The 22,499-nt window shown below is 47.5% G+C and overlaps 1 protein-coding gene across 3 annotated transcripts in view; it reads left to right on the forward strand.

The window, feature by feature from the left end:
- The window catches only part of LOC135976804 (IgGFc-binding protein-like), a 56,050-nt gene extending 37,276 nt beyond the window's left edge, over positions 1 to 18,774 (forward strand). For 2 of the 3 annotated variants that reach the window (XM_065574384.1, XM_065574383.1), the window contains exons 6-8: positions 11,486 to 11,685; positions 17,896 to 18,172; positions 18,550 to 18,774. In XM_065574384.1, coding sequence (XP_065430456.1) covers positions 11,486 to 11,685; positions 17,896 to 18,172; positions 18,550 to 18,578 — 506 coding nt within the window. In that variant the 3' untranslated portion in view covers positions 18,579 to 18,774. Of the gene's footprint in view, positions 1 to 9,354; positions 9,464 to 9,774; positions 10,197 to 11,485; positions 11,686 to 17,895; positions 18,173 to 18,549 lie in introns of all 3 variants that reach the window. The other variant, XM_065574382.1, reaches the window with a different exon arrangement.
- The last annotated feature ends 3,725 nt before the right edge of the window (positions 18,775 to 22,499 follow it).

Raw genomic sequence — 22,499 nt, forward strand, 5'->3', positions numbered from 1 at the left:
CGTGGAGTGTCCTCTTTTTTAAATGTTTGAATATGGTAACCCTATTAAAGGGGCAGTGTGCATCTCTCTCTCTCTCTCCCCCACAAACAAGGTGTGGGTCTGTCTCTGTCTGCTGTGTTCGTATACACTGTGATTTTTTAATCAATGAGGTTCAAGGGAAGATTCATCAGGAAAGTGTTCACCTGTTAAAGCAAGACACATGGGATATGAAACATTGCTTATCTCTGGTGGAACCTCTCACCCCATCACAGAACTCTGGTCCATGATTACAATAATAAGCCACCTCTGTTCAAATAATCATCCAGTCCGGCCTGCTTCCTTCCCTACAGCTTGCCTGAATCCCAGCTCTACCCAGACTTGAATTTCCCCTGGCATTAGCTATTGCAGTTCCCTTCTCTCTGTTCTATTTGAGCCCCAGCTCCCCAGGTTCCCACCTCTGCTGGATGCTATTGACACTGTGAGGGAGTGCTCACCCCACACCTGCCCCTGAAAGGGTTAAGGTGGCTAGACGGGCCAATTAACCACCTAAGATGCACCTGGAGGAGGAGCCAGGGAGCAATGAGAACTAATTAAAGGGTGAAGCTGAACAGGAACAGGTGGGGTTGGTATAAAGCAAGGTAGCTTAGGGCAGAAGGGGGCTGCAGGGAGGAGGTCTGCAGTCACTCTCTGAGGCTAGGGAGAGGTGAGGCTTGGCCAGGAGGGAAGGGTGTAGCCGGAGAAGGATAGAGAAGGAGACTGATAGAGGCAACATAGGAAGCAATCCAAGGAAACAGAAACAAGGCATGGGACAGGGTAGACCTTAGCTGCTGGTTTTAGGGTCCCTGGGCTGGAACCCAAAGATGAGGGTGAGCCCATGTTCCCCTACCAGCCACTGGGGATGTGGCACCATAGAGGGGCAGTGAATTGGAAGACTTCCTGGGGCAGTTGGTGACACTTGGTACACAAACCTCCCAGAAAGGAGAAACTACAGTGACCTAGCCAGAGGGCCAAGCCACAAGGAGGGAGCCATCGAGTTCAGGTAGAGAGAGAGAGTGTCATACAGTGAGCACTTGCAGGCAGGGGCTTCAGAAAGGCAGAGCTAATTCCAAACTGCAGCCACAAGGAGGTGCCCCATTGGGGGTGAGAGCACACGCTGACAGTGTGGACACTTGTGGATGGGAGGGAAGAGGTAGATGTGGTATATCTTGAATTTAGTAAGGCTTTTGATACTGTCTTGCGTGACCTTCTCATAAACAAACTAGGAAAATACTACCTAGATGGAGCTACTATAAGGTAGGTGCATAACTGGTTGGAAAACTGTTCCCAGAGAATAGTTATCAGTGGATCACAGTCAAGCTGGAAGAGCATATCAAGGATCAGTTTTGGCTGCAAGGATCAGTTTTGACTCTAGTTCTATTCAATATCTTCATCAGTGATTTAGATAATGGCATAGAGAGGACACTTATAAAGTTTGTGGATGATACCAAATTGGGAGGGATTGAAAGTGCTTTGGAGGATAGGATTAAAATTCAAAATGATCTGGACAAACTGGAGAAATGGTCTGAAGTAAATAAGATAAAATTCAATAAGGACAAATTACACCCGGAGGAATTCTGCACCAAAAAATAAAAAATTCAGCAAAATTCTGCATATCTTATTTGTCAAAATAACACAATATAATCATGCCAGTCTCAATTATTTTGGTAATTTATTTCAAGATATCTGTCAGTATGTATGTCTGTAAAAATATAGACCAAAAAAAAAAAAAAGAAAAGAAAAGATTCTGGTAAAGTTGTTTTTGACAGATTCCTTACTAGGCACATTCATACAGAACTTTGTGTAATTCATTTAAATGACAATACAGAACTGTATTTCCTGCACTTGTCAGAAGCAGGGCAAAGGCTTGGGGAGTCAGGGGTAATGGAGGACCTCAGGGAGAGAGAAGGAACCTAGGAGTGAAACTGGAGAGTGCTGGGTGTGGGTGGGAGGTTTTTCTTCATGGGGGGTGGGATTGGGTGTTGGGAAGCCTCCCCCATGCAGACTCTGGATGACCCCAAGCCTCTCCCATTCAATCAGGCACGTCTGCCCCGTCCCCACACCCCTCATCCCCACGGGTCTCTGCAGCCCCCCTCCCCCCTCCCCAGGCTCAACGCTGTCACCCAACTAGCTCCTGAGCCCATGTGCCAGTCTGTCACCCCCACAAGTCATTCTGAACCCCAGTCTGTGACCCCCCAGCAGCCCTGTGTGCCCCACTCTGTCCTAAACTGCCTCCACAGGCAAGGTGCTGCTCATGGGGGAATTCTGCATCACTGGGCATAGAATTTAGTATTTTCCTGCATAAAATACATTTTGCCTAAGAAGTGTTGCAATTCTGCCTTTTGCACACCAGAGGCCGCTGTGGCACTATAACAGCGGGCATAGAGCAGCTGGCTGTTCTGGCACCACAGCGGCCTCTGTTGGGGAAAAAGGCAGAACTGGAGCACTTCTTGGGCAAAATGTTTTTTATGTGGGTAAATACAAAATTATGCGAGAATTTCCCCAGGAGTAACAAATGCAAAGTGCTCCACTTAGGAAAGGACAATCAGTTGCACAAATAGAAGATGGAAAATGACTGCCTAGGAAGGAGTACTGCAGAAAGGGTTTTGGAGGTCATAATGGATCACAAGCTAAATATGATTGAACAGCGTAACACTGTTGCTATTAAGCAAGACACAAGAAGTAATTCTTCTGCTCTACTCTGCACTGATTAGGACTCAATTGGAATATTTTGTCCAGTTCTGGGTGCCACATTTCAGGAAAGATGTGGTCAAATTGGAGAAAGTCCAGAGAAGAGCAACAAACATGATTAAAGGTCTAGAAAACATGACCTATGAGGAAAGATTGAAAAAATGGGTTTGTTTAGTCTGGAGAAGAGAAGACTGAGAGGGGTCATGATAACAGTTTTCAAGTACATAAAAGGTTGTTTCAAGGAGGAGGGTGAACAAATTTTCTCCTTAATCTCTGAGGATAGGACAAAAAGCAGTGGGCTTAAATTGCAGCAAGGGAGGTTTAGTTTGGATGTTAGGAAAAACTTCCTAACTGTCCAGGTAGTTAATCACTAGAATAAATTGCTTAGGGAGGTTGTGGAATATCCATCATTGGAGATTTTTAAGAGCAGGTTACACAACGACCTGTCAGGAATAGTCTAGGTAATACTTAATCTTGCCATGATTGCAGGGAACTTGACTAGATGACCTCTCGAGGTACTTTCCAGTCCTATGATTCTATGATTCAGACACCTCCTCACACTCCGAAGTGTAACCACATCACCCCAGTCCTTAAATATCTCCATTGGCTCCCTGTTTATAGAAGAATGTGGTTACAATTCACCCTATATTTCAAAATCCTTCCATGCGCTGTCTGCAACTTTTCTGGATCACACAGGTGACTTTCCACAAATGTTTTAGAAGATTAGAGACAATTTGAGAAACTCACCAGGACTTTCCCAGGGAATTGATTGCTGACCCTGAGGTTGGTCTGATAAACCTTGATCTGTACAGGAGCAGTATTGTTCTGGGTCAATAAGATCAGGATCAGAACCTGAGTGCTTGACCCCTCCTGCCTGTGTGCGCCTAATGAGTGACCCAGGAGACAAGTGCTCCTTGCATTGCCACATCAGTGGGGCTGCCCCATTGCAAGGTTCAGCCCCCTGGGAACATCTTGAGCAGGACTTACCATGACAAGCCCCTTTCTGTTCTGCAGCAGGGTGAGCGTGCACCCATAGACCTCCACGGACACCAGCTTGGTGACAGACACTTTCCCATTGCCCCAGGGCACATTCTCCACCTTCATGGCAAAGAATGTCAGGTTCCCGGTGTTGGTGCAGGTCTTGGCCAGGATGTAGATGCAGGTGCCTTGGAAATCGAAGGCGACCCCATCGAAGGAGAGGTAGTGGGGGTCCCCGGCTGCGGAGCATGTTGCGGATCCGACAGGCTGGCATTTCCGGATGCCATTCACCAGCTTGCACTCCTCATTAGGGAGGCTGGACAAAACTTTACACACCACATCTCCACTGGCCTGGCACACACACTGCTCCTGGCACATTGGGTGGAAGGTCTCCCCAGCCCTATAATAAAATCCCAGGTAGACACATCCACATTGGGACATAGGGATGCACTCATCGCCACTGAGCACAAAGCCCTCATCACACACGCAGCCTTCCCAGCACTGGGCCAAGCACTGAACTGGGGCGTAGAGGCTGCTGCAGGTCGACTGGCAGCCCCGGGCGTACACCTCATGGTGGCTGTTTTGGGGACAGGAGAGACCTGTCATTGAAACAACAAGACGGTAGCGTCCCATAAAAGAAAACTAGATGGAGTCTGAACTATGTAACAATGTAAGGGCTGGAGAAGGGAGCCTGATGACAGCCCTGGAGAATGGAGTCTGTTGGGTGCAGTATGGGAAGCTGCCAGGCAAGCTTCCTTCATACTGTGCCTTGCCAGTATGTTGTTGCAGGACCCCTTGTCAGAGGAGAGTTCAGTCTCCGTGGCCCCTTCAGCTCTTGGCCTCTTCTGACACTGGCAACTCCAGATATTAGCATGAGCTCTGTGACAGGCTCATTTGTACAATAATGACCTGCATGAGATCCACACACTCATGAAATACAGGCCCCATATCCCTGAACAACCCACACTGAGTCAACTTCTACCCCTAGGCAGGGCCTGGATTGTAATTTGCACCCTCCAGGGGACAGGCCCTGAATTCCAATTCTCTGCCCCTGAGCCAGTCAGTTTCCCTGTCTTGGGATCAGATCAGAGCTGGTGCCCCCTAGAGGGGAAAAGCCCCATATAATCTCCCATGCCCACCCTGACCTGGCCAGTCCCCCTATCCTGGGGCTGGATCAAAGCCTGCACCCCCTAGGGGAGAAACATCTCATGTCACCTTCCCTGAACACCAACCAACTTGTCTTTCCCTTGAGCAAAGACCCTGTTTTCTTTCCCTCATACATTAACTTTCATCCCAGAAGGCGGTCCCAAGCTGCTTCCACTTACAGCAGAAGGAGTTGGTCCTCCAGGCATATATAAAAACAACAAGGACTCTGGTGGCACCTTAAAGACTAACAGATTTATTTGGGCATAAGCTTTCGTGAGTAAAAACCTCACTTCTTTGGATGCATCCGAAGAAGTGAGGTTTTTACTCACGAAAGCTTATGCCCAAATAAATCTGTTAGTCTTTAAGGTGCCACCAGACTCCTTGTTGTTTTTGTAGATACAGACTAACACGGCTACCCCCTGATACTTGACAGGCAAATATAGTCACCCCAGTGGCCTGGCAGGCTGCAGTATAGCTGGTGATAAGCTGGCATATCACGGCTTGTTGGCCTTTGAAGAAGCAATAGTCGTACACGCAGTCTTGGAAGTAGCCCTGCAGAACCCCGCCCCTCTAAAGAACTTTGCAGGTAGAGCTGGTTGAAAACAAACCCCAAATGGTGAATTTTGAATTCATTTTCATTCTGTTCGTTTTTAATTTTCCTTTTTAAAAAACATTTTAAAACTATGTTTCAGTTTCCCATTTGCAGGTTAAATAGTTTTTGAAAATGAAATTTTATTGATTCCAAAACCAAAAAATTTTCAATTTGGGAAATTTTTTTAGTCATAAAAAATCCCACCATTTTTAATTCAGGGTGACTGATTACAATTGCCAATACAAACCTATCTATCTATTACATCCATATATTTTACCTCTACCTATATATATCCTTCAAGGCCAGGAGGTGGACAAACTCCTATATCCTTCAGAGTTTGTCTGGTTAACCAAATACAAGCGCCAAGATTCACCTCTGTCTATATATATCCTTCAAGACCTAGGCGGTGGACAAACTCCTATATCCTTCAGAGTTTGTCTGGTTGGCAAAATAAAAGTGCCAAGCTTTCTAGAGCTGGCGGTGTGCATACCAGTTTTCACAATAACCACAACATATGCCAATATTCCCCCTTTCGCAATTCTCCACCATAATGTTATACTTAGAAAACGATGTTAAACTAATCCAATTTCCCCATAAGAATTAATGTAAATGGGGGGGGGGTTAGGTTCCAGGGAAATTTTTTTCACCAGACAAAAAACTATATTATATATATATACACACATACACACACACACACAGTATAAGTTTTAAACAAACAATTTAATACTGTACACAGCAATGATGATTGTGAAGCTTGGTTGAGGTGGTGAAGATAAAGGGTGGAAGAGGGTGGGATATTTCCCGGGGAATACCTTACTGCTAAATGATTAACTAGCATTTGGCTGAGCCCTCAAGGGCTATGTTAACATAGCCTCATACTCTACAAGGCAGCATGAATAGAGGGCGGGGAGACAGCGTGGCAGACAGAGACAGACACACACAGGGTGTGTGTGAGAGAGAGAGAGATGTGCATAGTCCCTCTAAGTATGCTGACCCCACTCTAAGTACAAAAATCAGGAAGTTGAGACAGCAGCTGCAGTTAGCAAGCTGTCTCCATCCTGAGCCCTGTCCTGTCCCCACCCTGCTCTATATGGAGAAGGGGTAAGTGGGGGGCAAGAGTAGGGGGGAGGGAGACACCCTGACATTAGCCCCCCTCCCCTGCACAGCAAGCAGGAGGCTCCCAGGAGCAGCTCCAAGGCAGAGGGCAGGAGCAGCACATGGCAGTAGGGGGAGGGACAGCTGAACTGCCGGCAATTGGTAGCCTGCTGGGCGGCTGCAGCACAGGGACCTTAGGGGAACAGGGAGCTGATAGGGGGGCTGCCGGTCCACCCTGGTTCCAAGCCCCCACCAGCCAGCTGCAACGAGCTGCTCTTCCTGCAAGCAGTGGACAAAGCAGGCAGCTGCCAAAGGTTATACGGGAGCATTGTACAACTTGAAAGGAGCATGTTCCCTAATTGATCAGCAACGTAACAATGAAACAACATTAACCGGGATGACTTTAAGTGAAGAGTTACTGTATTGCCATTGGCAATTGACAATGGTCTGATCCAACATGGCTGATGAGAGCAGGGCGTGGAGGAAGTGAACTTAATACACCCAGCAGGGGGCGGTACCTTGTAATATATCCACTTCTTGAAGCACCCACAGCTCTGCAGCGCCACGCAGCCCTGGCCATCGAAGTCCTCCATCACTAAACCATACACAGCTGCCCACTCCAGAATTTGGGTTTCAACTTGGAACACATCCCCTTGTCTGCAGCTCTAACCACTAGACAAACATCCCTCCAAGAGTCAGCAAGAAAACCCCAGAGTCCTGACTCCCAGCCCTTCTGTGACTAAGCAACTAGATCCTAATCCCTTCCCAGAGCTGGCAGTACAAACCAGGAAACCTGATTGCAAGCCCTCCATCTCTGATTGGCTAGATCCCTTTGGCTGCTCAGTGCAAGGACTAGAACCCAGGAGTCCTGAGTTCCAGTCTCCCCTGCTTTTAACCACTAGACGCCACTTTCCCCCCAGAGCCAGTGATAGAGCCCAGCAGTCCTGGCTCCCAGCCCTCCCCGCTCTAACCCAGTAGACCCCACGTCCCTCCCTGAACCATGACTAGAACCCAGGAGTTTTGGCTCCCAATTCCCCCAAACAACACTATTGTAAGTGATACCTGCACCTTCTCTTCTGGTGGTGCCTTAATTTAAGAAGCTTTCTCTCACCCCCATCTGCACGATCCCTCTGATCTTCTCCTGCAGGTGCCACCTGCCCCAGTAACTCCCCTACGAGCTCTGTGGGAACGGCTGCCCTGCCACCTGCCACAGCCTTTAGGGGCCTGATGGCTGTGACGCCCCCTGTGCTGAAGGTTGTTTCTGTGACGCCGGGTTCCTCCTGAGCAGAGACTGGTGCGTCCCCGTCACGCAGTGCAGTTGTGTGCACCAGGGCAGGTACTACAGGAAGGGAGAAGAGTTCTACGCCTCCTGCCAGAAACGGTGCCGGTGCAAACACAATGGGGTCGACGAGTGCCAGGAGGCCTCCTGTGGAGTCAAGGAGCAGTGCAGGGTGGAGAATGGAGTCGTGGGTTGCCACGCCACAGGCTTTGGCAAATGTGTAGCATCTGGTGACCCTCACTATCTGACCTTTGACGGACGGGCCTTTGATTTCCAGGGCACTGCGCTTACAGCTTGGCCAGAGTCTGTAGTAGTGACGCTGGGCTGGCAAACTTCTCTGTGGTGGTAGAAAATGAGAGCTACAGTTGTGATGGGTTGGATCACAGAAACCCCCTTGGGAACTGCCAAATGATGTGCCAAGACTACTTCTGCCCCTGCCTTCCCTGCCAGCTCAGGACTCCAGCACCCTGTCTTGCTGAGCCAGACACTCCCGTCTGCTCCAACACAGACCCAGGGTCTGAACCACGTGCCACAAAGCTGCAGAGTTAACTGAAAGCAGTTTACAGAAGTGTTCCTGTCTTTAGCACTCAGATGCCCAACTCCCAATGGAGTCTAAATCCTAAATAAATCCATTTTACCCTGTATAAGGCTTATACAGGGTAAACTCATAAATTGTTCGCCCTCTATAACACTGATAGAGAGATATGCACAGCTGCTTCCCTCCCTCCCCCCCCCACAGCTGCTTCCCTCCCTCCCCCCCCAGGTATTAATACATACTCTGGGTTAATTAATAAGTAAAAAGTGATTTTATTAAATACAGAAAGTAGGATTTAAGTGGTTCCAAGTAGTAACAGACAGAACAAAGTGAATTGCCAAGTGAAATAAAATAAAACACGCAAATCTAAGCCTAATACAGTAATACAATTGAGTACAGATAAAATCTCACCCTGAGAGATGTTTCAGTAAATTTCTTTCACAGACTGGACACCTTCCTAGTCTGGGCACAATCCTTTCCCTTGGTACAGCCTTTGTTCCAGCTCAGGTGGTAGCTAGGGGATTCCTCATGATGGCTCCTCTCTTTGTTCTGTTCCACTCACTTATATATCTTTTGCATAAGCTAGGAATCCTTTGTCCCTCTCTGAGTTCCCACCCCCTCCTTGTCAATGGAAAAGCACCAGGTTAAAGATGGTTCCAGTTCAGGTGACATGATCACATGTCACTGTAAGACTTCATTACCCACTTGCCAGCATACACGTATACAGGGAGACTTACAAGTAAAACAAAGCCATCTGCAGACAATTGTCCTGGTTAATGGGAGTCATCAAGATTCCAAACAACCATTAATGGCCCACACTTAGCATAATTACAATAGGCCCTCAGAGTTATATTTCATATTTCTAGTTTCAGATACAAGACTGGTACATTTATACAAATAGGATGATCACACTCAGTAGATTATAAGCTTTGTAATGATACTTTACAGGAGACCTTTTGCATGAAGCATATTCTAGTTACATTATATTTAAACTCATTAGCATATTTTCATAAAATTATATAGACTGCAACAACACAACGGTAATGGCCAAGTGTCAGTGGCACGGATGGTGGTGGTCTCCGTTCATGGTTACGCCATCACCATGGAGAGGGGAAAGAAGTGGAAAGTCACGGTAAGTCCCTGTTTGAGATTATTCTCATTGTAGCCTAGAGTGACGTGTGTGTGTGTGTGTGTGTGTGTGTGTGTGTGTGTGTGTGTGTGTGTAAGTAAGTAACCAGGACACAGCTGCTAAGTCCCCACTAGTGAAGGGGGAATTTCCCTCTCATTGGCACAAGTGGACGGGGAGCTCTAAACTCTCCCGCTGGCTATGAACGATGGGAAACTTCGGATCAACCAGGAGGGGAACAACATCATTGTCCAGTCTGCCTCTGGCCTCAAAGTCCTTTACGACACCTCCTGTTATGTCCTAATCTCCATCCCCAGCTCCTACAAGGGACACGTGTGCGGCTTGTGCGGCAACTTCAACGGCGACTAGAACGACGATTTCCTGCTGCCCAGTGGGAAGAGTGCCCAGAATGTGGATGAGTTCGGGGCCTCCTGGAAGGTGCCCGTTGATGGTGCCATGTGCACCGATGGCTGTGGTGAGAGGTGCCCAGTCTGTGATGCAGCTAAAACAGCGCCGTATCAGGTCGATAGCTCCTGTGGGTTGATCAAAGCGACATCAGGTCCCTTTAAATACTGTCACTCGCTGGTCAGCCCTACCGAGTATTTCAACCATTGTCTCTATGACATGTGTGCTGCCAATGGAGCAAGAGAAATCCTCTGCCAGAGTGTCCAGGCCTACGCGGCCGCATGCCAGGCAGCTGGAGGCACAGTCAGTGCCTGGAGAACAGCCTCCTTCTGCCGTAAGTCTACAGAACAATCTACAGCCTGCTCTTATCTTCAGCTGTATTTGCAGCTCGTGAAGTGGTATCACAATCTCTCTGCTTGTCAGATCTCCAAGCTAAACCAGTTATGAGGGGTCGGTAGCCGGTTGGTTGCATGCTGCAGGGCGTGGGATGGAGTATAGCTGCAGCGCTGTAGCTATGCCGCTGTAGCTGCTCTAGTGCAGACATAGCCTCAGTACTAGACAGTCTCCTCTCGAGTCAGGGCTGACCCCAGTGTCCCAGAGCAGTGCTAGGAAGTGCTGCCGTGTGGATGATTTAACAGAAGGCACACCTCCATGTGAGTCAATGCTTGCCCCAGTACTCCATCGCTGGGCTAGAGGGGCGTTGCCGTTGGGGGTGGGAGGGGACAGTATACCAGTTAGTCTATAAACCCAGCCTCCAGTGCTCAGTCAGAAAAATGACTCTACTAGTGGTCAAATGAGATCTAAACCAGAAAATATAAACGATCACATCACAACAACATTTTTCACAGCAATCTTTTTTTCACCAAAAATGCATATTTATATTGACTGAAACATTTGGAGAATTTCTGTCAAATTTCTGTCTTTTGGTTGAAAAAAAAAATCTGGAAAAACTGAAACAATCTGATTTTTTTTAAATTTGAAACGACTTTTTGAATTTTACTCTGATTTTTGTAAAGATTAAAAGTACCCTGAAAAAGAAAATGAAATAAAAATCCTTCTGTTTCGATTTCAGCTCAGCCAGAGAACAAACAATCACCACAGGGCAGCAACTCATGGACTCTTTTGTTCAGAGGCTGACCTGGACAATCCCTCTCAAAAACCTGGGTTGGCTGGAACTGAAACCATTTTTTCTAATGTTTTCTTTTAACTGGAAAACTTGAAGAAAAAGAATAATTTTGAATTGACCAAAACATTTTGGGTTGACTTGAAACAATTTTTTGGCCAAGTTTATCGTTTCAACGCCACCATTTTGGTATGGCTTTCGTGTGTGTGTGTGATTTTGTTTTTAATTGGCCAAATTTGGAGACAAAATTCTGTTTTGAAATGAAAAATTGAAAAAAAACAAAAAACGTTAACTATTTATTTAAAAAAATCATGCTTTTTCCATTTGAAGATATTCATTGAATTTGACGCAAATGAAAAATGCATTTTTCAGCAAAAATTCTGTCTCACCCAAACATTTTGCCTAGCTCTGTTTTTCGCACAGCTCTAATAACTATGTCCATGGTGGAATCAATTTTTCATCCCTAATTATAATTAATTCATTTACTTCTGTCTCTCCAGCTTTCACCTGCCTGGCCAATAGCTACTACGAGCTGTGCACTAGATCTTGTTATTTCACATGTGCTGGCTTGTCCACCCCTGCCCAATGCACTGCAAAATGCTTTGAAGACTGCCAGTGCAACGCCGGCTATGCATTCAATGGGGAAACGTGTACGCCCACGGAAGGATGCGGCTGCGTGCGTGACGGACGCTACATCAAGGTGGGTGCTGGGATATGAGTCGTCTGTCATCCTTGATGCTGTCATTTGGCATCGGATGCCCTTGTAGGTGTGGGATTGTCCCAGCTTCCCACGGGGAGTTACAGTGACTGTGTGTCTGTGCCCTTCAGTACAGCGACACATAAAACCTACAGCTAGGTCCTGCCTTCAGTCACCCATGTGACTTCCGCTGCAGTCAGTGGCACTTGGTTAGTTGAGCATCCAAACACCTGCCCTGTGTGATCCTTGCATGTGGAAATGAAACTATGCCATGCACTAGGGATTCATCACAGGAAAACTATGGGATTGGATGGAAAATGGGATATGGAGCCTTTCCCCACTAGAGGGCACCGGCTCTGATCTGGCCCAGTGCAGGACACTGGCTGGCTTAGGGGGTAGGGAATGGGACATATTGCCTTTCCCCTCTAAGGGGCTGCAGGTCTAATCCTGACCCCAGTTAGCATAAGTGGCTGGCTTGGAGGATGGGGAATGGGACAAGTCCTTTCCCGTCTAGGAAGTTCAAAAACTTATCATGGTCCATCTTCAACCTAGTCAGGTTGCCTGCTCCCATTCCTCCTGGTGGGTGGCTATTCCAGAACCTACCTCCTCCTATGGTTGGCAACTTTTGTCTGATTTCCGGCCTTAATTGAGTCATGTCCCTTTGTCTCTGTTGAAATCACGGTTAAAGGAAGAGTATTAGCTTGCTGAGTGAACTTGAGCAAGACACTACCACTCTTTGTGCCTCAGTTTCCCCATCTTAGAATGATACTGATCTCCTTTGTAAAGCACTTTGTGGTACACTGAATCAAATCGCTATAGAAGAGCTGGGTGTTGTTGTTATTATTATTGCCCATTTCTTATTAAAGGCAACAGTTGCAGGGTAATTGGAGCACTGGAATTAAAAAACTTGGGTTCAGTTCCTTGCTCTGCAATAACCTAGGAGAAATCATGTCACCGCTTTGGCCTGAGTTTCCCCTCTCCCCCTTGTAAGCTCTTTGGGTTTCTCTGCTCTCCAGTTGAGGTTTGGTCCCTTGGTGGATGTCTTCACTGCAGAGTAAACTCAGGCTCTTCCCTGAATGTTGTCCCTTCCCCTCACCCCTATCCACACAAACTTCTCAGAAAAGTGAACAGAATGTTAGGGGCCATTACGAAAGGGATAGATAGTAAGATAGAAAATATCATTATGCCACTATATAAAGGCCTGGTACGCCCACACCTGGAATACTGCGGGCAGTTCTGGTCACCCCATCTCAAAAAAGACATTAGCATTGAAAAAGGTGCAGTTAAGGGCAACAAAAATGGTTAGGGGGATGGAACAGCTTCTGCACAAAGATGAAAAAGACTGAGACTGTTCATTTTAGAAAAGAGACAGCTAAGGGGGGATGTGATAGAGAGCTATACAATCCTGAGTGGTATGGAGAAAGTGACTAGGGAAGTGTTATTTACCCCTTCACGTAACACAAGGACCAGGGGTCACCTGATGAAATTAATAAGCAGCAGGTTTAAAACAAACAAAAGGAAGCACTTCATACAACTCACATTCAACCTGTGGAAGTTGTTGCCAGGGGATGTTGTGAAGGCCACAACTATAACTGGATTAAAAAAAGAATTAGATAAATTCATGAAGGATAGGGCCATTTGTGGCTATTAGCCAGTATTGTCAGGGTCCTAACCCCATGCTCTGGGTGTCCCTAAACCTCTGACTGCCAGAAGCTGGGAGTGGAGGACAGGGGATGGATCACACACTAATTGCCCTGTTCTGTTCATTCCAACTCAAGCATCTGGCACTGGTCACTGCCAGAGACAGGATATTGGGCTAGATGGACATTGGTCTAACCCACTCTGACATTCTGATTTTCTCACTTGGAGTTCAGTGGTTCTTTCAGCCTAGGCTGGCTGGCCTAACCGGTGAGTGGGAGTGAGGATGAGGTTGGACCCTGGGTGCTGTTTACACTCAGACTGATAACAGCCACTTTGCCATGAGGACACAGGCTAAATCACTGATAGCCCTCCTGTGCCCAGAAGGACAGACGCCTTCTCCTGCAATTCACTGGGGAAGAATTCCCATGTCATGGATTCACAGGAGCTGGTCCATGTACCCGCCTGTAATAGTCCCTTGGGGTGACTCCTTTAGTGTGCCGGACCCCAAGGACTCACACAACTCAACAGGGGCACCAGTGATCCCTTGTCTCTCCATGGCTTCCTGCAGCGAGTCCAGCAAAGCTGGACTCCTGTGGGACTTTTGTTCCTACCTCTTCAGGGTGCAAAGCCCTCAGTGAGAATTTGCAGCGACACCAGGCGGCCTTTTCAAGGTAACAGCTTGTTAGTCCCCTGGCTACAGCATCTGAAAGGCCTTGGGTTAGCGCAGAGAAGCAAAGGTCACGGCAGAGTTCAGACTGGCTAATGCCTGGGCTTCCTTGAGCCATGCTGCCGGAGGAACCATGTCACTTCCTCTCTTTGTCTCTGTACCTTTGTCTCCATCCCAGGAGAGAGCCCCTGTGAACTAAGCTCTTCACCCAGCCACCTGGCACCTTTCCCCTTCATTCTCCAGCTCAGGGCCTTTGCTCTGCTTCCTTGCAGCTAAATTCCTGCCTCTTGGTAGTTGGTCAGTGTAGGTGAATGTCACGGCCTTTGGGGTTTCCATTGTCTCTTCCGGACCCTCCATTCACATGCCTAGAATTTATTCCATTTGTTAATGACTCTGGCATCCAACAGGGTGGCTACATGAGTCCAACACCTCACCCCTTCCCTTTACACTCAGTGTACAGCAGTACAAAGCATGGAGGGAAACCGAGGCACACATAGACCTCATAAAATATTACCCAAATTCCCACATTCGGCACACCTAGAGCTGCTCAGCTTATTGCAGCACAAAGCACCATGGGATATGCCCCCAGAGGTCCCAGCGGCACACACAGTGGAACTCAGCACCATGGGGGACAGAGTAATTTGGGTAGGGTTTTGCAGTGTGGCTGCTCACACCTGGTCTAGGCTAGCCCAGAGAAAGAAAGATCTCCCAAGATAACTCTGCAGTAAAGACATACCTTTTGGGGCAGGGACTGTCTCTCACTATTCATATGTACAGCACCCAGCGCAATGGGATCCTGACCTCGTCAGGCTACTGTAATTTAAATAATCACAGAGAGCTTTGAGTTGATCCCATCTTGGGACTTTTCTCATAGAATAGAATCATAGAATATCAGGGTTGTAAGGGGCCTCAGGAGGTATCTAGTCCAACCCCCTGCACAAAGCAGGACCAATCCCCAACTAAATCATCCCAGCCAGGGCTTTGTCAAGCCTGACCTTAAAAGCCTCTAAGGAAGAAGATTCCACCACCTCCCTTGGTAACCCATTCCAGTGCTTCACCACCCTCCTAGTGAAATAGTGTTTCCTAATAGCCAACCTAGACCTCCCCCACTGCAACTTGAGACCATTGCTTCTTGTTCTGTCATCTGCCACCACTGAGAACAGCCAAGCTCCAGCCTCTTTGGAACGCCCCTTCAGGTACTTGAAGGCTGCTATCAAATCCCCCCTCACTCTTCTCTTCTGCAGACTAAATAACCACAGTTCCCTCAGCCTCTCCTTGTAAGTCATGTGCCCCAGCCCCCTAATAATTTTCGTTGCCCTCCGTTGGACTGTCTCCGATTTGTCCACATCTTTTCTGTATTGGGGCGACCAAAACTGGACACAGTACTCCAGATGTGGCCTCACCAGTGCCGAATAGAGGGGAATAATCATGTCCCTCGATCTGCTGGCAATGCTCCTACTAATACAGCCCAATATGCCGTTGGCCTTCTTGGCAACAAGGGCACACTGCTGACTCATATCCAGCTTCTCGTCCACTGTAATCCCCAGGTCCTTTTCTTCAGAACTCATCCTGCTTTCCTGTAACAAAATCATTTGGGAATTTCCCTGATCATCTCCGGCGCTTGCTCCGAGAAGTGCACCTGCCAGGCCTCAGGCGGGCTTGTCTGCGAGCCACACAGCTGCCCCGACAAAGAGATCTGTGCGCTCCAGGACAGGGTGCGCGGCTGCATGAAGCGGGAAGGCTGGTGCACACTGCTCCCCGGAGCCCAGCTCACCTCCTTCGATTGCGCCTCTGGAGGAGATCTCCACAGTGGAGCTTACGAGCTGGCCTCTCTCTGCAACGACAGCGCCCCCTCCTGGTTCAGGGTGGTGGTGGATGTCAGGGCATGCAGCGGCAGGGCAGCAATGGGTAGGATGACCGCCTACATTTTCTTCCGAGTTGCTTTCATAGCTGTGAAAAGGAACAAGGAGACCTGGGTAAGAGGGGGCCACGTTAGAACAGCCTGAGGCAAAGGGTCAGGAAGCTCATTCAGCTGCCACCGAAATGATGAAAAGACTAGAAATTACAGTGATGTTGATCCATAAGTGAGGCCGATGTGGGCATCTCAAAGATCAATTCATTCAGTTTCATGAACCCCCTGTGTTGACAGGACGTGGTGTACAGGCTGTGGGGGATGACCTGAGTTATGGATGAACAATTATTCAGTAGCAAAGACTGAATTAGAACCCAGGAATTCTGACTTCCCCCTGTTCTAACCCACTAGAGCCCACTTCCCTCCCAGAGCTGGGGATGCAATCCAGGAGTCCTGACTCCCAGCCCCCCTCACCCCTGCTGTGTCCCACCTCTGATGTTGGAGGAGAGGCAGTGTGACAGATATATGTTACCAATTTGTTTGGGACGTCAGGTGATTAGGCTGATGCCACAGGATTGCTAAGGGAGGAGATGACGAAACACACCAAGTGTTTAAATTTTAAAGCTTTATTAATAAAGGGGGGTGTGCTTCGTTCGGGGACCTTTGCTTCTGGTGCCTTTGTGCCAGTCCATACTAGCTTTTTGTAGTTTTTTTTAGCTTTTTAAAAACAGCCTGGCTCCCGGGACGCAAAGCTCAGCCCCTTCGCTTGTTGTTTTGTCTGTGTTTTTAATTTCCGCGGCCCTGGACTTTGTTTTTTGCTTTTTTTGCTGGCCTTGCTGTATTGCAGATCTGTATAGTTGGATTTTTTTTTTTTTAACAGCTGCTCAGGCACATTTAAGCCCCCGTCTTTTTTGGCTCTCTGCCAAATTTTGACTGTGAGCAGTGTTCTTGGGCAGCTGGGACCAACGTCTTATCTTCCGACTGAGCTGAAATGTTGAGTTAACCCGTTTTTTGCTCTCTTTCCCCCCACCCCGGCCTCTGGTACTTGCAAAGGAAACTTCCGCTCCCCACTCACATACCTTTGACCCTCCCCAAAATACTTTGTGAGGCTTGCAACAGCGTTAGCAATATACAATTCAATGCTGACCTGCCTTCCCAGGGGACTCCCTGAGAGGGGGAGTCCTTGGGCCTGTGACAGCAGGGAACTGTTTTAGGAAGGGTCTCTGTGACCCAGTAGGGTCCCTGGGAGAGATTCCTCCTTTCACTGGGGGACCTGGCCATTGGGGGAAAGACCACCCCATCCTGGGGGACCCTCTCCATTGAGGGAGCGAGATTGCCCCCAGGGGATTGAGGGAGGAATCAGAGGCAGTATCATGTCACATTTGGAACTCGGTAACCTGAACAGCTGTTTGCAGTGTTGTTGTAGGTGTGTCAGTCCCAGGATATTAGAGAGACAAGGTGGATGAGGTGATAATTTGTATTGGACCAACATCTGTTGGTGGAAGGAACAAGCTTGCAAGCTACACCCTCCTGAAGAAGAACTCTGTGTAGTTCGAAAGCTTGTCCCTTCCACCAAGAGTAGTTGGTGCAATAAAAAATATCACCTCACCCACCTTGTCTTCCTCTTGATTGGCTGCGGTCATTTATTCAAATAAGCGAATTCACCAAATATTCAAATGAGGGAATTAAATCATTTGCATAAAGTCTCCAGAGTTCTTGACTTTTCCCACTAAGAGGCACGATTGCTCACAGGTTAATAACACTGAAGGCAGGAGGGACATTTGCCAATCAAGTTGCCTATGCAAATCAGTGCACCTTCATTGGGTATTGAGAGAATCGGAACAATTTGCTCTCCAGAGCACTGTTTATTGATTGGCTCCTCCATCAGTCATAGTGTTTTCTGCACCTCTCAATCTTAGTCTATTGCTTTATAATGTGGCCCCTAGACTCTAGATCTTGTTGCCACGTAATGGGGGCCTATGGACTGTAGCTCAGTCCCTGCCATTCACCCCCACATTTTCCAGTTCTCCTCTGATCTAAGTCTGTGTTCCAGGTGAATGGGCGCCCAGTGCCGCTCCTGGCGAAGATCTCCGATGCTGTGTCTGTGCGCAAGTCTCAGGGCAGCGTGGCCATGGGTCAGGCCTCAGGGATGAAGGTTCTGTTCAACCCCAGTGGGGAGGTGATGGTGAGGGTCAGCGAGAGCCTGCGTGCGCACCCTGCAGGAACTTCAAAGGGGACGTCTCTGACGACCTGCGGCTGCCCAGCGGGGGGGTCATGGGGAACATCACTGAGGTCATCGATGCCTGGAAGGCCAAAGACTTCTCCGGGTGGTGAGTGGCTCTGCAGATGCTGCCCTTTCCTCTGATCTTTCTATGATGGCCTATAGGTACCTCCATGGGGAGGAGATTTCTGATAGGAGAGGTAGATTCTCCATCGCTTGCTACTCTTTGTATCTTGACAGACTGGCCATCTAAAAGATACCCTGCAGTCCAGCCACAAGCTACTGATCGTGAAAGCATCCCCTTACATTGCAGCCTAGTGTAGTTCTTTCCATACTGCAGGAAATTCCCTGGCCTGTGCTGACTCGATGACCTAATGGTCCCTTCTGGCCTTAAAATCTATGAATTAATGGCAAAGGAATCTTACTGAGACATCTTCTCAGTCCCGAAGGAGGCTGACTAACTCCTCTCCTGTTTTTGTCTTCTAGTGACATCTAAACAAAATCCTGGCTGCTGAAGCATCTTCCCTCCCTGGAGTGAACTCCACTGCTATCTTAACTAGGAATTGCTCGTGGTGCATAACTGTAGCCCTCGTGACTTTCTGTGTCCTCTAGGGTATTTAATGAGAAAAAGACTTTGTTCTGATTGTCAATAAAAACAAATAAACCTGCGGATATGATTGTGAAGCAATAAACTCATTTTTGCAAACTTCATCCAGTGATTTTATTATCACAGCCTGTTTCTTTCTATCTTAATTTAATTTGATGCAGTGGAAGAGAACAAGACAGACTTTTTGTTCCATGTCTGTACAGCGCCTAGCACAATGGTCCATGACAGGGGCTCCCAGATGCGACTACAACACAAAGAGGTAATAGAAATAATAATAATAATAATAATAATAATAATAATGCATTCTGCTAGTGAAACTCATGAGTCTTGATGAAGTTCAGCCCAAGTGGTAGAAAAGTCTGTTTCTCAAATGGAATGTCTTCATTTGTATTCCCCATGATAGCTGCTATGTCTATGTAAATCAATAAACTTGGGTGCTACATTGGCCTTGCGGGGAGGGGAGGAGGTAACAGATGTGCAGGAGTTAACAAGCTGGCTACATCATTGGGGGCAGAGTTGGAGAGGCTTCAGCAAAGAGCTACAAGGATGCCTGAAGAACAGGGCCAATAGAGCAAGACTTAAGGAGCTCAATCTTCATCAAAGAGAAGGTTAAGAGATTATTTTACCTCTTTATTTGGCACTGATGGAACCACAGCTGGAATACTGTCTTCAGTTCTGGTGTCTACAGTTCAGAAAAGATGTCGATAAATTCTAGAGATGTTCAGAAGGGAGATACAAGAATGAAAGGAATAGAAAACACGCTTTTATAATGAGAGACTCCAGCAGCTATCTATTTAGTAGAACAGAGAAGATTAAAGGGTGACTTGATCCCAGTCTATAAGTACCTACATGGGGAACAAATATTTAATATAATGGGCTCTTCAATCTAGCAGAGAAAGGTCCAACACAATCCAATACCAGGAAGTTGAAGCTAGACAATTTTATACTGGAAATAAGGTGTAAAGTTTTAACAGTGAAAGTAATTAGCCATTGGAACAATTTATCAAGGGTTACAGTGAATTTTCCATCACTGGCAATTTTTAAATCAAGATTGGATGTTTTTCTAACAGATCTGCTCCAGGAATTATTTTGGGAAAGATCTCTGGGCTGTGTTAAAGAGGAGGTCAGACTATATGATCACAATGATGTCTTCTATCCTTGAAAGCTATGAATCTAAAAGGTGTCTGGACTAGTGCCTGTAAACTAGAGCAGTGTGAATAATGAATGTTTCAGTTTGCTGGCAATTCGGAGAAATAAATCATTTTGATTTTGAGCATTTCTTTCCATTTCTGATTTTTTTAAATATCTGTGTTTGAAGAATGTTTTGAAACAAAATGTCATTTTAACTTCAAAAATCAAAAATGTTTCATTTAGAAATTGTCACGGACTCACAGGTCGTGCCCACTCTTGGCCCCGTATGGTCCCTCAGGGGAACCCCCTTCAGTGTGACGGTCCTTCTCGGGGGGCCACTCTCTCTCAGGGGTTAAGCCCCTCCACCTCTTGGAACCGCACTTCTCTGAGCCATAGCACACCTATTTCTCACCGTGGGCCCCCTCCGGGAGTCCACTTGCTCTGGACGCTCGGGGCCTCCACTCCCAGAGGGAATAATGCCACCCTGTTCTCTAGACCGGAGAGACTCTCAGCCAGCGTAAAACAGGAGGGTTTATTGAGTGTCTGAACACAGCATAGGAAACTCTCAGGGCCCTCAGGCCTGGCTTCCCTCACATTCAAGTCTGCCCTGCATCCAGGTGGGCTCTGCCTGCTCTCTCTCTCTCTTCAGTCCTGAGCCCTTCTTCATGCAAACCATTTGAAAAAACAAGGAAAAACCAAGAAACCCCTCCACTTTGTCACAGAAATTGTCAGCATAAAATGTTGAGACTTGTTCTGAATGTTGTTGGGTTTCCCCCCCAACAAGAACAATTCAGTGAAACCACACACATTTCCTAAACATTCCAGTGTTGCCAAATCTGAATTTTTCACTGAAAAAAGCTTTGTCTGAAAAGTTTCACCCAGTTCTATTGTAAGCAGCTCCACAGGGTGTTACGCCTGGTGGAATTCTGCACTACTGCGTGCATAATTAAATTTTATTTATTTTGCACAGAATAAGGCTTCTGCCAAAAAGTTGCTGCAGTTCTACCTTTTGCTCCCCAGAAGGTGCTGTGGCGCAAGAAGAGCAGCATCTCCCAGCAGATAATAATGTCTGAACCTCCACCTTTTGCCCAGCAGAGGGCGCTGTGGTGCTACAACACAGCCGCTCCCAGCCAGCTAGGGAGGTGAAAGAGCCTGCCTGCTTCACAGTGCCTATCAGGGCAGGCCAGAAGACAGGGGCTATGGGGAGACAGACAGCATGAGGTGCTGGGGGGGGGGGGGGTCAGACAGGGGCTCACAAGGGCTAGTGGAGGAGCACAGACTGGGGCAGGAGCTGGCCCCGGGCCCCGGGAGAAGGGCGGTGCAGTGCCACATGGTGATGGGGGAGGGAGTGCAGAGCTACATAGGTGTCCACATAGGATACCACATGGTATCACCCAAGAGTTCTGAAGGAACTCAAATATGAAATTGCAGAACTAATAATTGTGGTATGTAACCTATTGCTTAAACCAGCCTCTGCACCAGATGACTGGAGGTTAGCTAATGTAATGCTGATTTTTAAAAAAGGCTCCAGAGGCAATCCTGGCAATTACAGGCTGGTAAGCTTAACTTCAGTAGCAGGCAAATTGGTTGAGACTATAGTAAAGAACAGAATTATCAGACACATAGATTAATATAGTATGTTGGGGAAGAGTCAACATGGTTTTTGTAAAGGGAAATCATGCCTCACCAATCTATTAGAATTCTTTGAGGGGGTAAAAAAAACATGTGGACAAGGGTGATGATTGGCTATAGTGTACTTGGACTTTCAGAAAGCCTTTGTCAAGATCCTTCACCAAAGGCTATTAAGCAAAGTAACCAGTCCTGGGTTAAGAGGGGAGATCCTCTCATGGACCAGCAGCTGGCTAAATGACAGGAAACAAAAGGTAGGAATTAAAGGACTATTTTCAGGATGGTAAGAGGTATATAGCGGGGTCCCCCAAGGATCTGTACTGGGACCAGTGCTGTTCAACATATTCATAAATGATCTGGAAAAAAGGGGTAAACTGTGTAGATGATACAACATTACTCAAGATAATTAAGATCCACAAGCTACTGGGGCTTGATAATGTTACCTCTGTTGTATGAAAAACTAATTCCCTGTCCTGGAGGAATTATTGAGCAAGGTTTTCTGAAGCACAACCATCTCATTCAAAATCTGTGCAAACGCGTCTGTAGCAGGGTGCTAGTGCAAAAGCACCTAATTAGCCCCTGCCCAGTCAGCTCCAATCAGGGGAAACAGCTTGGGGCTGATGAAAAAGGCCTGATGCTGGCCTGAGATTGGCAACACCTGCTGGCCTGACAAGCCAAAAGCTATAAAGGCTGGGAGGGAGCCAGAAGGCTAGGGGCAGCCAGGGAGGGAACTGGCTAGTCAGGGAGGGAACTGGCAGCCTTCTAGCTGAAGGCTGCCTCTGCCTGTAAAGGAGGTGACTAATCCTGCAAGACTTGTATATAGATACACTGGTGGTGGGAGAACCTTATATAAATAAAGACATAAGTGTTTCACAACCCTGAAGCCTCTCTGAGCTTTACTGGAGGCAGCAAGCAGGCCCCAGGGAGAGGGGCGGGACGTGAACCCTGTTACAGCGTCCTTCCACATCCTGCGTGTGTCAGCGCAATTCGGATCTGCCTCCTTCCGAGAAGCAATCAGACCAGCTGATGCACCGTGCTTCCCCTATCCCTCCAGGATAGGAGCAGAGAG

This window comes from Chrysemys picta, chromosome 20 (assembly GCF_011386835.1).
Source record: "Chrysemys picta bellii isolate R12L10 chromosome 20, ASM1138683v2, whole genome shotgun sequence".
Lineage (NCBI taxonomy): Eukaryota > Metazoa > Chordata > Testudines > Emydidae > Chrysemys > Chrysemys picta.